Source organism: Limulus polyphemus, unplaced genomic scaffold (genome assembly GCF_000517525.1).
Source record: "Limulus polyphemus unplaced genomic scaffold, Limulus_polyphemus-2.1.2 Scaffold4134, whole genome shotgun sequence".
NCBI classification, from domain to species: Eukaryota; Metazoa; Arthropoda; class Merostomata; order Xiphosura; family Limulidae; genus Limulus; species Limulus polyphemus.
The window spans coordinates 27034-43294 of NW_013669744.1; the positions used below are offsets into that span (position 1 = coordinate 27034).

General features: G+C 31.3%; 2 protein-coding genes across 2 annotated transcripts in view; both read right to left on the reverse strand.

Moving 5' to 3' along the window:
- Positions 1-7041, reverse strand: part of LOC106470646 (dr1-associated corepressor-like) — a 31893-nt gene extending 24852 nt beyond the window's left edge. The window contains exon 1 of the mRNA XM_022399272.1: positions 6384-7041. The gene's annotated coding sequence lies outside the window, so the exon portion shown is untranslated. The remainder of the gene's footprint in view (positions 1-6383) is intronic.
- Positions 7042-9823: 2782 nt separating this feature from the next.
- LOC106470644 (ras-related protein Rab-1A) overlaps positions 9824-16261 on the reverse strand; it is a 19240-nt gene continuing 12802 nt past the window's right edge. Inside the window, exons 3-7 of the mRNA XM_013931210.2 lie at positions 13917-13964; positions 12771-12818; positions 12287-12382; positions 10395-10526; positions 9824-10049 (exon numbers count right to left, since the gene is read on the reverse strand). Coding sequence (XP_013786664.1) covers positions 9849-10049; positions 10395-10526; positions 12287-12382; positions 12771-12818; positions 13917-13964 — 525 coding nt within the window. The 3' untranslated portion in view covers positions 9824-9848. The remainder of the gene's footprint in view (positions 10050-10394; positions 10527-12286; positions 12383-12770; positions 12819-13916; positions 13965-16261) is intronic.

Genomic DNA, 16261 nt, shown 5'->3' on the forward strand with positions numbered 1-16261 from the left:
CGTTTGTTATAGAGCGACTGTTGAAATTAAGTATATCGTAAAGTTGTATTTGGAAAGAATAAACCAGTTTTATTTAAGAAAGGACTTGTGTCGCTAAAGTTTCGTCGGAACGAATTTACGGAAAATTAACTAACGAACGGAGACGTAACAGCGTTGTAAATCCATAAGTTTATTGCTGACTCACTGGGGGACAACTGCAATCATGACTTCAACAGTAATTTTTATACATAATTCATACCTCATACGAAAAACATATATTTGAAAATTTGAAAACCTAAGAAACGGGACAATTGTTAATTTTTGTCTCCAACTGTGGGAAATAGGGTTAGTTTTGTAGAGGGGGGGGGGTGGCCCACCATGCTGGAAAAATCCTATTCCCAATTCATCCTTGATTGTTTATGAAGGCTTACATTGGAAATTGCAAAAATATTGCGATAAGAGTGATGCCATACATTGAATATGCTTATTTGTTTGTTCACCTGAACAATGCTTTTATGAGTTAAACATTCGGGTCAAAGATACATATTGTCCAGGTAGAACAGTACCTAGTTTTGAACTGCAGACCAGATGGAAGGCAATTAGTTGGCAGCATCTACCACTTGAAGCAACTACTCTTAACTAAATAGCAGGAATGACTTGTATGTTATGCTAATCATAAAACTAAGCTTGAGACATCCCAGGTCACTCCATGAGTATATGCTTTTGTATAATATTGTTGCAAAGTGGTTTGTAATTATATTCTACAGTGTTCTATGTTTTGAGCGAATTTGTTTGGTATTCTCTTTTTTTCAACTAAGTAGCAAATAAAATCCACTAAGACGCTACATTCTAGATAACAGAAGCCATGTGCTCTTGTGTGCAGTATACATGTTAATCAATCTATTCCCATAGTGTTGATAATAGTACAGCGGATAAAATAAGTACTGAGAAAGCCATCATATTCCAACAAAACGTTTAGCTCGAAATCAAACTATACACATAAATTCAAAAATTAAACATAACAGCCTGGTGTATTGAGTTAATTAATTGATATATGGATTCAATAAGCTTGGTAACACTGGTTTTCTTTGGATCTAATTGTGTATGCTTTGCGCATGTATATATACTTCTATCAAGTAGGAATCCATAGTATTAGTATCAGTCATCTTATTTAACAGTAGCAACAAGATATACCACTCTCTATAAGTAAAATATAAGCGATATCGCTTTCTAGTGAGTTGTTGCCCACAAATATATTGTAGTGATCTTGGATCATCCGCCATTTTTGTTAAAGTTGTTTGTGTGTATAGGTCACTGTGTTTCTTTACTCCAATAAATATTTTTTTTCCAGACTGGATAGTTGTATCAAGAATGGTATACAAAATTTATTTTGACGTATTGTAATGGGTTGGAACTTGCATCAATCTCCGTATGTTCAGCAAGTGCTTTTGCATCTGTCAGGGCCTTTGAAAATCCTTCATCAGACTAAGCATTTTCTAAAGATGATTTCATTTTTCCAAAAACAGGTATTGCAGATGTTAAGTCTAAGTGATGACACTGTAATGTTTAATCTATTTGTTCACTTGACAAAAGTGTATTATACCAGATTGCGAGACAATAGAGTAATTTGAAGATGTAGAGCTCCACTGTGAGATCATTACCTTCACTCGTTGTCATTGTTTCATGAATTCTGAAGAGTGTTGTATTTGCTATGATGACTACTAAGGTAACGAATGGTATACACAGCTTTTAATATACACTCCTATCAAGCATTTAAGAGTGATTTGGTACGGTAATTACAAACTTTGAGAAATTCCCATTTATGTGTGGTCCTAGAATAAACACCCATCTTATCACGCACACAAAAACAAAACAAAACAAAACAACAACTTCATGACAGGACATTGCATTACTATTAGCAACAAATCTGAGTGGCTGAATACAACGTGGTACTCTAGACTGAACTTTACTGATCTTTCCTTTTATATTTGCTCCATTGTAGTAGTCTTGCCCATTATGTCTTCAAGATTGAATCCCGTGCCGTAGCCACGGGGGCGCAATGCGCCTTCTAAAAATCTGCCTTAAAAATAAAATAATGCCTCTTTTTACTTTTTCGAACGTGAATAATTCCAATGTACTCATGTATAAAAATATTAGGTAAACCGAAGTAATAGTTGCTGTAAATCAATATTTATAAAATAAGATATATTTGTACTTATGCTTTCGGATTTTGTTTTTTATCGCATCGATGGCTGCATATCCGGACGTGGATTATTCAGATTTCAAATAAATTGTTATTGATCGAGGCAACGTTACTCGTTCGTTTATTAATAAAATAAGAATTATAACTGAATGTTAGACAATGTGTTGCTTCTTACACAAAACAAGGGCATAGTTGAATACACTAAATTATTCGTGTTGGAAGTGAATTATTGCGCAAGAAGGGAACTGTATGCACTCATCGAACAGTGAAGATCAGAAGATACGTAACTGAAACCATTCTCTCATTCTTGTTTATGCATTGCTAGATTTACAGTGTTTGAGGCATTATTATTGACAGAAAGATTCTATCCACGGCATCCATTTTGTTTTTCAGAGTTGAGGAAATGTTACTTTAATTGTTAGCAGGCACTTTAGTAAATTTTATATAATAGTTTAGAAATCGGTCTTATTACTTACTAGCTGAGGTACCCAGCGTTGCCCGGGGGATTATATATATTTGCAATTATAAGTTTTTAGGCCTACTTATGTTCAAATGAGCAAGCACGGCGTGATCCGTCAGCACACTGAATAGTTTTTTTCCGACTTTACGCTTCAACACCAGACTTTTTTTGTGCTTTATCTTCCTCTATAGGCCTCAAAAACATTTTAAAACGCTTTATAGTCTAAAAACTTCAACCGATCGCACCCGGTAAGTGATGACGTCATAACGTGACTGCGCCGTGATTGGTTGAATAGGCAGGTCTGTTACAGGACGTCAGACAGACATTGGATCGAAAATGTTTTAAACCAGGTTAATTAACATTTATGTACTGGCTTTCTCTAGAATGGTTTTATCACTATAGTGAGGTAGTTTTCACCAGCAGCATAAATCAAAACTGTTATATTAACACATACAAGTTAAAAACGAGACCACGAACAGTAATATAACATTATACCGAGCTGAAATAATTCAAAAACTTAAATGATATAAACAATAACAATTAAATCAATTTATTACGTAAATCATCCTGGAATAAATAAAGTGAAAATTGGCCAGATCTGGTGTTAGTGTTAAAAAAAATAAGGAAGAGAAAAACACGGTGACGATTGTATTCCACAAAACACATTTATAATAATCATAAACAAAAATTCATACAACCTTTAATTACCTTAGCAAACTCTAACTTCAAACCCTGTCTTACAGATAGACACAAAATAAAAGTTTTAAATTACTTCCTTTATTATATAATCCTTACTTCTATTCCCTGCTGTGATTTTTACAAAATGCAAATTTCTAGTCCAATTTTTCTACATTACTATAGAGTTAAACGATTTTAAAGTACACCTCTTGAAACAATAGAGCACAATTAACAGGAATAACTCAGCTTAAATGGCAAGAGAAAATTTCTATATATATATAACTTAAATTGCAATAATTTATTTAAGTTCTACAATTCAACCTAACTTCAGAAATTAAAACAAGTATTCATAATTACTATTTTGCTTGTCCCTACTCTCATTCAACCAAGTAATTTTACATGGAAGTAATGATCTCATAATCTTATTCTTCACTTGAATTATAAACTAAAATCTTAAAAAAGGAGCTCAACACTAGCTATGTATTGAATATCTTGATTTATAAAAACTCTTGTATTTTTCATTTAACTCTTTTATTTCTAGTCTAATTAATTTTTTATCTAGCACTCTTCACTTGCAAAAGTCCACTTAGTCGGTTTGATTCCTGAGGATGCTCAGATGTTCATGGTGTGTAATATGACCATTCAGTGACTAAGAGAACTAGTCCATGCCAAGAAAATACATCCCACATTATTACTTCACCTCCATGCAGGTTACATAGTGGAAATAACATTAAAGTAGTCCAAAGCTTTATAGGGCTTACAGGAAACTTCGACTCTCCCATCTGTAAGAATAACTTTTATGGAGATTACTCAATTACCTGGCACATTTTGATTGGCCAACAGTCAATCCTGATGGTCCTTGCACTACTATAGGCATGCCTAGTGTTTTGCAGATAGGGTAACAAATTACAACATTTATTTGTCACATTGTTCTTTTTGAAATTGATGTCTTAGTCCATGATTAATGTCATCTGTTAACTGCTATACTGTTAAATGTCTATTGACGTTCAAATGTTTATCAAATACCATCTGTTCTGTGATGGAGCAGTTTCTTTCACACACAACTTCTACCAATTGCATAATTTTGAGATGCTATCACACTATAAAGATTCATGAAATGGTCACCTTTGATCTCCAAACCAGCTTCATAGTTTTTTGCTATTGAGGCTCAAGTTAAACAAGCATCAACAATGTCTCCTTTAAAGGCAGACACATTTTTAACCTCCCAGTCTTAATAAAGACTAAGATGCACCTAAACCTCCTTAAACTATTTATATTCACACAATAGTCAAATGAAGTAGTACTAATTAAATAGTGAAAAAGTCCAAAACCAAACATTTATTGAAATATCTAACTTTTTGGCTAGGCAGTATATATATACATATACAGAGAGAGCCATAGTGAGCCCCCCCCCCCCCCAAAAAAAGGAAAACAAAACTACATGTAATTCAAAAAATTTCAGGAAGAGAGGTGTTTGTTTGTTACCTTAGTTTTATTTTTCTTTATTGTAGATTCCCACTATATTATTGTGTGTTTGTTTACTGTTTAAGAATAATAGGATATCTATGCTATACCCACATTAAGTATCGAAACCCAATTTATAGGATAGATTAGAAGGAAGGCTAGTTAACAGCTCTTGGGCTACTCTTATCTGACAGAATAGTGGGATTTTACCATTACTCTTTTAGCACACACACACATCTCCAAAATACATAGCTCCTTTTAGAGACCAGTGGATGCAAACCATGATCTTACAATTCACAGTACAACATACTAACCACCAAAATACTTTATTTTTGGATCTTTATCTCAGAATATTTTGCCCTTTTGGATCACCGTGTGAATGTTACTATCATGGTACTTGAAAAAGTACCATATATTCCCTTTTAAGGTAAGCTATTTAGTTTACCAAAGTTTTCAACATTTTTCAGATAAACATGCTTACAAATTTTTCAGCACAATAAATTCACCTTGTGCAGTACTGACCTTACTTCATGTTCTAGTTACTCAAGATCATGTTTTGTGTATAAAATGTACTTTCTTAGTCTTCATCCAGATTTCCTCCTGGAAAGTCTCTCAACAGTAAGAAAGAAGTGCTGTCCATTATCTTCAACTTGTGTTGTACGTAAATATTACTTTTCACTTTGTTTCACATTAGGATTAGTTTATCTTGAACTCAATCAAGTGAAATTTTCAGTTTTAACTCCATAATTCTTATACTGTCTGAACCCTTTGGTTATTTGTGGTGCTATTTTTACCTGTAAGGTATCCAGTGAACCAGAAAATACCATGCTATCATTAGGTGGATGCATTAATAGCTTTAGAATATGTACATATTAAGGAAAATGTGTAAAATGTTTTTTTATAACATCCCAGTGTAGTTCTCCATAGACACTGACAATAGCATACTTTCAGGATGTACCTACACCATACACTGGCAAGTCATGGCTTATGAGGCTCAAAGCATTAATTACTTTACTGGGTTTTCCATTGATTTCTAACAAGTAATACCAACAAAGGATCTAATTCAAAATATTTTACCTATCTCTACTTTTAGCATAGCAAATAACAATGTTCAAACTTCATATTATAAAACAATAGTGCGTACGTACAAAGGATGAGTACTTTATATTGAGATGACTTCAAAATCTCTATCTCTAGTCATACTCTATCTGACACCCGTGCATCTGCAGCAGTTTCTACTGATAAAAGTGCCACTGTAAGACTGTCATGTCCAAAGCACATCATTTGTCCCTGAAAATTTTCCATTGACTACCCAGTATACGATGACAATAGTACCTAAGCATCTATTACAACAGTCAAATCATCTATAAATGCTTGGGCACTGCTCTTGGCAATTCAAGTGGTATGTCTCAATATGGAATAGCATGAGTACTGGTTTCATTCTGCATCTACTTGAGGTATGCAATGGTTGAATGGACATGTCATGAAATCAATTTGTGTACATGTGACTATTTGTTTTTCCAGATGAAGACCTGTATTATGTTGCTTGAGACATGTGGATGGCTTCTGCTACTGACCTTTATGTTTGTGGATTCTTACCTGTTACAAGATGCCACATTTTGCTTCCCACAACTGGTGTCTGACTTCCAGCAGAACTCTTTCTGGGTGGTTCTGGTGCCCCAAGTTGCTCCATATTCTTTGTTTTGCAATGCCAGTCAGTACAAGGGATATTCTCACTTTGGAAATTCTAAATTCTTGATCTGAACACATCTTTATGATCTGAGAGTACGAATATTTTGCATTGGATCAATTTTCAGTGGCATCACACTACCTACGAAATGCCAAACAATGTCAAAATATAGTTCTGATACATAGCTTTTCACCTTGACTTTATATCAAATGTTGTTTTCACATGAATTTCTGATTACCATATTCAAAATCATTTTAATATAATGTTTTCAATTCTCTGTATTTTGGTAAATACACTAGGGAAGATAAATATGTATGTATTTAAATCTCTATTATATGCATGAGTAACAAATCAGTCTAAAATAATGTATCTGTGAGAACAAATCACTCCACACAACAGCCAAGACAATATAATAGTTATAACCCTAATCACAAGTTCTGCACACTTGTTTGGTTGTTCCCCTTCTCCTTGTATTTTATGAATAAAAGCTTTTTCAATCAATTATTTAATTTGTGCAGATCAATAACAAGATGAAACACAATACACTGAAAAGAAAAACTTACAAACCAAACTTAAAAATGTGTACTAAATCTACAGTCAGTACATTATTAAACAAATATTTAATGTACTATTAATTTTTCTGATAAACTTAAAGTTTTTTTGATAGTTATATTTTTATGTTTTATGAGTTTTGTAAAGTATCATCTCATTATAATAATTTTACTTCAGGTTTTACATCCTTCTTCTATTTCTCAGCTTCCTAAATGTGATTCGTGGAGATTTCACAAAAATTAAGTCATCACACATTCAATACTTTTACAATGCTTTTTGAAGACTAATTTAAAGTAATATTAGAGCTGTCAAGGTTCCTTCAGTACATATAATTGTGATATGTTAAGAAGCATATAAGATTTAAAATAGAACCAATAAGTGTATAACTGATTCAAACGTATGTTGTCATCATACATATTTCTTAAATTATCTTGTGTCATCCACCCCTTATATTTATCATCCTCCAACCACGAACCTTAAAAGTAGCATTTCTCCATCATCATTAGGTAAACTCCTGAGTACTTCCCATTTAACATTTATTGCTAACCCTACAATTATTATTTTTACACTGCTAAAACAGTCTGTGAAATAAGTATACTATATGGTTTGCATTAGGAATATTAAACCAGAAAGCTAGCTCTGTTGAAGCTCTGTCAGAGAGAACTTATGCCTAATGTACCCCACTCCACTTAGTACTTGAAGATCTTTTGTAAATACCACGGTATTAAGCAAACAATAATCTTGTTCATTTAACTAAGCATTTCTACATAAATAGTTAATCCAACAAATAACTGAAAATATTTCATTTGAGATATTTTTATAGTATTCGCTATACATTTGTAGGCCTGACACAAGATTTATTTTCATTGCAATAACAGTTCTTCTAACAAATCTTTAGATTTCTATGCTTTATTGTATGGTGTCAGTTAGAAGCACATCTAAAGAGTTAGGTTCAATACCTGGCAGTGAACACCTTTTTAAAATGTTTTATGATTGGTAGCAGTTGGAAAAATTATAGAAAACATTTAAACAATGAAAACAAATTTTGAATTTTACAGTTTAATAGAGTTGCTTCAAATTTAATATTTTTCAGGGCTTTTAAACTAAACATATAAATTTCAAATCTTTCCAATGCTTTCTAAGGCTCTGTTTAAATCCTGTCTATGTTAAATACAGCCTGAAGTGAATAAGAAGCCTGCAATACTCCATTTATTTGTTTATGCCCAAATGCTGTGGAAAAGATTAAATACTCTCTAAATTAACTGAGTTGAATCTGTGCTTATTAGTTTATATTATCAACACCAACTCAATAAACCCAAAATTAATATAATGTGACAAGTTGTCAGTTTTCTTGGTGTTATTCTTTAATTTACAATCCTCAATTTAGAAAACAATACATTAAAATTTTCATCATGTCCTGGTTAGTTTTAACCTTTGTCATCAATATTAATCAGACCTTATAACTACAAGAACCTGAAAAAAAGTATTTCTTTAATTGACAACAAAGCATTACAACACTACAAAAGCTTTTACAACAGTGGAAACTGAATTCAACTACACTGCACTGGTGGAATGGTACATGTACAATGTTACCTCTTCAAGTCTACTAACATAAACCATTAATCATAATTTTCAAGTTTTAACTGCAAAATCAAATGACATATATTCTTGATATAAAGAAAAAGTATCATGTATGTGCAGTGCTCCTACTTCATTACCACTCAATAAACAAAATTCACATTAATAAACATTTACTATAAAATTAATATATTACTGGGATATTTGACATATGCAAAAATACCAGCTTTACATTACAAGAAAGGAGAGATTAACCACTGAAACTAGTTACGAGAACAATCAAAATGCTCTATTAATTTCAACATTACAGCTCTGACACACACTCAAACTAGGATATCCCCCTGAACAAATGTTAGCCATTCTTAATTAAAAAAACCCACTAATTATTGTTTTGTTTGAAGCAAAATCAACAGGCTATATAGACTACAAACATTTGACCAGTTGGTTACAAAGATCCATAAATAAAGAAGATAATAGTTTACCAAGGCAAGATAAACAAGCAAACTCAGAGTTAGGGCAACAGAAACCAACTGATAAACGTATAAGCTATATTGATAAGAATGATAAAATTCACATGTGAGAGTTTCTTTGTAAATTTTTTATCTGAAAAATAGTGAAATTTCCAGTAAAAATGCCCAATGACTTATGGTATTAAATAGATACTGAATAGAATGGAAGGTTCATTGATAATTAGCAAGTGAAGCTAATTTAATTAAAACCTAAGACGCTACTGACGCCTTCCTCTTCCCATATAAATATTTATCTTGTCTAATAAATGATTTATATTATCTAAATTATAATATTTAGGTTAAATATCTATTAAATATCTAACCATTCTCCTTTTTTTTAATAAGAAAAATTTATTAAATACCCAGTGTAGAAACAGCTAATTAAAATCAGTCAAAAAAAGAGAGCATCTGCATCAAATTACTTTCAGAAATAGACAATGTTTGTCCTTTAGTTGAAGAACAACTGAAAAGTAAATACAAAGGTTCAAACAAGAGATAATAAATGTAAATTTAACTTTGAATAAACTGCTTTTCTCCTTATAAATTAACCACTTTTATGTGGAAGAGAGACAGTTTTGATGATAACTTTAATTTCTTATCAGTCACAAAAGGTATGTGAACAAAAGAACAAATTACCCAGCTTCCTGTATGTTTACTAATTATATATATATATAACATTTCCACTGGGAAAGGAAAAAAACTCCTTTTTCTCATAACACATTTTTTTTTTGGTTTCTAACAGCAGCCAGAGCCTTGTGGCTTCACAGGGGTGCTGGGATTAATCTTATCTCCAGGTCGTATTGCATCTCCACCCGAAGTCATTGGTCCCATCCTGTTTTTAATCTCGGCTGCCATAGTCATAAAAGCCTGTTCTACATTTGTTGCATTCTTTGCACTTGTTTCCAGGAAGGGGATGCCTAGCTGGTCTGCAAACTCCTGATAAGTAAGATGAGAGGACATTTTGTAAAAATAACTTAAAATGATAAGAAAAAACCAATTGGTCTTATTAATTAACAAACTTTGAGAAATAAAATAAAAGTACTTTATGTATTTTATATCAGCCATTCATATTTAAGTTACATAAGCTTTTCCTTCCCTTCTATGTGATTAAAATGAAAATTTTATAAGAAACATATTTCGAACTTCAAAAAACTATTTTTTATAAGTTAATATTACATGACCCTGTAAATTAAGAAATACACTTCTTTAAAGTATTTTGTTAGTATATATTCAGTAAAACTTTCTTAAAAGATGATTTAACAGCAAGTTTTAGCGACAAACCTTTGCTGTAGTGTAATCCACAACCTTTTTCGTTGTTAGGTCACACTTGTTCCCAACCAAGAGTTTGTTTACGTTCTCGCAGGCATACCGATCAATCTCTTGAAGCCATTGTTTTACATTATTAAAGGATTCCTGCAAATTACAGAGAGTGATCTTTTAAACAGTCCTAAATGATGGTCAAACAGCAACTTAAAAACAACAACAGATCATTGCACTTCTTACAATTTGGAACTGATTTGAGTTAGCTCAAGAGATACAGAACAAACAAAGTACATGCAATTCTATATGTTTCTGATTCAACCTTTCAGGCAAGATTAATACCGGTAACAAGCTGATAGTGAAATCATATTTACTGTAGACTCAGTTGCAGTGAATTATCTATTCACACAAAAGATTATTAGTTTATTTTCTTCAAGTTTTCTGTAAATTAGAATCATAACCATGGGCACTGTTGGGCAATGGCCCACAGAAATAAAATCCTGAATCTATTCTGTGAAGCTCCAGTTGTTTGTTTGCTATTTTAAGAAATTTTTTGCAAGGCTATACATGAGCTGTATACATAGTTGTATCCAGTCCTTAACTGCAGCTAGTCAACAGCATCCACCACCCAATCTTGAGCCATTCTAATGCGACCAAATAGTGAGACTAATTTTATGGCCCACTTACTGCCCCAAAGTATGGAGTGTGTGTTAGCAGCAATGGGACACAAACCCATGAACCACTAAATCACACTTGGCCTGAACAACCTTGAACAAAATACAAGAAAACTATATATATTGTTTTCTCTAATTTGTACGTACTTGATTTTACATTAGTCACCCACACATAAATTTGTCAAGTTTCTACAGGTACTTAAGAGTGCATACTTTTTTAGAACAAGTCCCCACAGTTTCAAAATTCACAAACTACTGCTCACTAAAATTAATTGATTTCCAGGCCTGAGATCCAGATCATTCTGATAGCTAGCAATGTACCTTTTCAAAGAATATAATGATTTTACTTTTCTTTAGTGATACTTCAGATCTCTAAAGTATGTAGTACAAAGTAGTTTAGGTAGCAAAAAAGAATGCTTTTTTATTTGTAAGTTTAGCTATTGTGGCTCAAATAATATGATATCTATGATAAACATAATACATCTTGTGTTATAACTGAATCAGAATCAGACTGGTTTAATCAATGATTAAAATTAAGCTAAATTTGATTTTCTTTACAAATTCCAGGAAACATATTAAAGAACATGTGATAAGTAAATAAATAAAAATATACATATATGATATCTAACTTTTCAGCCCATTATTACATCAGCTCAGTCATATTTTAGGATTAGTTTGAAGATATTTTTGAACTGAATTATATTACTTAACAGTGAAAAGATTGTCTTAAGTTTATCTTTACACTTTTTCAAAGATATTTGTTTAGTTAATAACTAAGTTATTTCTTTCATATATGTAATTAATATCTCCTTGTAATTCCAATATTAAAATATTAACCAAATTTATCAACTCTGTTGCCTGCAGTGCTTCAATATAAAAGATGGGCAGAATATGTAAATCTTGGGAACTACAATTCATAGTCATGTTTACTAGATTAATTGTACACATCCTGTTAGAATAAATCTAGTTAGCTGGAAGAACCAGACGACACATAAAAAGTTTAGAATTACAATAAATATTTCATAACTTTTTAAATATAACTGAGACACTATTCTTCAACTGCTATTCAAACTATAATGTTTAAACAGTTTTCATCCAAACAAATTACCAATCCACCCATTTTTGTTAGCAAGCTCATATAATTTACAGATTTTTTTTTGAAACAAACAAATGATGCATCCTTATAATGATTGAAGTTAAAAAAAGTGCCAGTGTGGAATGTACCAAGAAAAAATCTACCTGATCTGTGACATCATAAACGACAATAATTCCATGAGCTCCTCTGTAGTAACTTGACGTGATAGTTCTGAATCGTTCCTGTCCAGCTGTGTCCCACTGAAACACAAGCCTAAGTTACTCAAAAACTTATGTTACTGTAAGACGTTACCTAACCTACCACATATTATCAGAGCATGAAATTTGCATTCTCAATATTACACAACTTAAGCCTAACCGAAACTGCAAAATTGATATTCTGAATTCTGATCACACATTGCTTTTAAAATACTACGTGCGAGTGAAATCAAAACTGAGGACATTTTGGTAACTTTTTACCCTAAAATTTCTGACAAACCATTTATGTGATGAGATAAAAATGGTTCCCTTAGTATTCATCTAAAAATTGATGTTAAATAGATTTCAGATAATCAAATGGTAATCTATATGTTGAAATATTAAAAGGAAACAATGTCTTATAATATTTAAGACAATTCAAACTACTTACAATTTGGAGTTTTATTGTCTTCCCATCTAATTCTATTGTTCTAATTTTCTGTGGTAATAAAGACAAATATGAGTATATTACAATGATATATTGAGAAATACTATTTAAGATTTTGATCACATATACAAATTTTCTACAAAAGTAAATAGAAAATATTATATGAGAAAAAACAACAACAACAAAAAAAAAACAACAATTAAACATTAACAGTCAGACTTGTATGAAACTTAGTGTTGCAAACACCAAATCAAATAAAATCTTAACAAATGTATTGATCTGTATTATTGATATCTGGAAAGAAACAATTAAACTTTGAAAATCCAGACTTGATTTACTAATAGTCTCAAGACTGAGAAAAAAATTTTCTTAGGATTGTTGAATCCTGCCAATAGAAATGAATAAACTTGCATTTTTCAGTTTATCAAACATGTCTGCCAGCAGAAACAGCAAATCTCTGGTCTTGTGAGGCATGAGATTCATAATGTCCAAAAGGAAATATCAACAAACCCAACTTCAAAAGCTAATTAAAAAAAATCTTTTTTAATTAAGTTGATTATTTCATGTTTTTTATCAAAACTTTTTTATGACCATGACTTAAAAATAGCCATTTTCTATGATTTACAGTACTGAAATGTTTTAGATGTAATTTACCATGACTCTGAGGATTTTAAGAGCCCGTGTTAACCATGAAAAGTTAATCTAAATGTTATAAGAACAGTTGAGTTGTTTTCTCTTGTCAAAACTACCGTACATATTTTTAAACACTAGGAAAACACTGACAATATAAGTAATGATGATAACTGGGTAAATTACAATAAACATTATTTTTAAATTCTCAAGGAAAATTGATTTCCAGGCCACTGGTGCAAATACAACCAAACTGATATTAATTACCAAATCTGGATTTTAAAAAGCTGTAACAAATTGAATAAAGTTTAGGTTCTGTAGTCTTTTTAAAAACTAACAGTCAAAACAAGAATTAATATCCTAACAATTTTTTTAGTGAATTCATTGATAATTCTGCTTAAAAATATTTGGTGTTTTTATAATAAGAGCTACATTTACTGTGTACTAAATTTTTACAAATTGCACCTAATATTCAAATGTTTGAGTTAGCTCCTAAAAAAGATGCTAAAAATTACTTACAAAATCTACTCCAATTGTGCTGATGTAACTTTCCGTATAGGTATCATCCTGTACAAAATAACGGAAGTAAACATTCATTGTTTATGAACAGAAAGTGCAAAACACTGAAGAATTAGACGTTTTACATACATACACTAAACAAAGTAATAGGCAATGCACAATAAAAAAAGACATGTACACATAATGTCTAATTACTTATAAACTGTTTTTTTTTATATATTAGTTTTACTTTACCACATTCACTCCTAACAATCCAGCAAATATAAAAAATAAAATTGTTGGTATTGAAAACATATGTCCAAGAAATGATAAAACAACACACAAAAAAAAGACCTATATCTGCTGGAGAAATTTTTATTAGCAGATGTTTCAGCTTCTACTCTTCATTGGAGCTTACGGCTTGAAAACAAAAGTTAAATCAGCAAGTATTATAACTTCCAAGTACTTAAAAGCTTTGGTTATGTTAACAATAAATAATTAAAAACTTACATACTTGGAACACAAAGAAACATGCAAGAACTGATACTAATAACCACTTCTAATATTGAAAATAATTACACAGTTTATGTGTTTGTTTACAGGTAGTATATTTACTATATTCTAGTTCCTATACAACTTGAATATCATGTGAAGTGCTTATCATAAGTTACTCTGGAGCTGTTGTGCAGTAGTATTTCAAAGTCAATATAATGGTTGTGCTTAAATCTGTTCAAATAGTCACAAAATTTAATACTTTATCCAACATGAAAAAAATCTTATGTTACCACAAATAACATACATGCAAGGGACCATTTGGTCCTACAAGGACGTCCCCTGTACATATGCTCTTAGGAAAAAGTAAAAACTTAAACACACACACGTTACTTTTAAGGAAATCACAAATTTCCCCCTTTTAAACTCTTGTAAAGTTTCAGCCTCCACTAATGCTGTTGGCAACTCATGCCATAAACCAGATATCCTGTAAAAAAATAAGTGTCTTAACTGGAAATTATAGTGTTTCTCTAAATTATACCCGTGTTCTCTCATCCTACTGTCTTCAGACCATAGCATAAAGAAATCAGAAGCCTTTATCCTCTTGATACCCCACTTAATCTTGTAAACTTCAGCAAGATCATCTCCTATCCTTCTTTTCTCAAGAAAAGTTAAGAGATCTTAATCTAACCCCATAAGATAACTCTTCCATCCTTGGAATCATCCTAGTAACCCTCACTCAGAAATGAACCTTTTCCAATAATTAAATATCAATTTTATGATTAAAAGACCAAACTGTACACAATATTTCAAGTAGAGATGTGGCGGTTATCTGATATCATATTACCATAATATAAATCTCTAGCAATAAAATTATGGCTTTTTAAAAAAAAAGATATCGGGTTATCATACGTCTTTGGTCATATATTTTGTATTGCAGTAAAACTGTATGCTTATTTTTTATGGGGTAAGTTATTAAATGATGCACGAGTAAACATTTGTTATTAAAAGTGTTATATTAAACTATTGATACAAAATATATGGAAACTTTTTCACACAAGTAAGCACCACTCCTTCCACTAACAAATATAAGATTTGAAATGTGTACTGCCATGCCAAGTGTGATGTTAGTTTTGAATCTTTAATATAATAGTTCAGTTAAGCCTTCATGCATGAATTAAGACCTTTTATCGAATTTATACTTTCATGTGTAACAATATTCATGATACCATGGGTTATTTCTGTGAGTAATCAGATCCTGCAAGACTGTGTGAAACTAGACTACATAACTATTTGTTCAAACCATAAAAGAAATACCAGTTACAAATAATTTCATAACTCAACAAGGAGAAAGACAAACTTTACATATAATTGGGAAGGACCATTCTTTTTCATGAATAGGATACAAATTTAAGTTAATTTTAATTTCTGAATAAAATTGTATTTTTTTAAAATATTTAAAGGTATGCCCTAACCTCACATAACAGTTTCAAATTTCAACTAATGTGAAAATTCTCATTGAAATGACAGCATTTTACAGTGCTATTATGTTCAATATTGTTCAGCCCATCTCCCCAACATTTCAGATTTTCCCCATCCATTGAACAAACAGCCATTAACCCTTTCAAGATGGGTCACAGGTGAAAGGCCATGTCATCTTGTTTGTTGACTCGCATTCAAAAGTTTATTGAACTACTATTTCATGAATTTATTTCAATAAGTTTGGTATCAAACTGTGGATTATAATTCAAATTTTAGAACTATATATTACTCAATTTCTTAATTTAAAAGTAAATATAGAAAAAAAAAACAGATGATTTTTGTGTGTTATGTGGTATGTTGAATGCAGCACTGGTTCACATTAGATGTTTGTG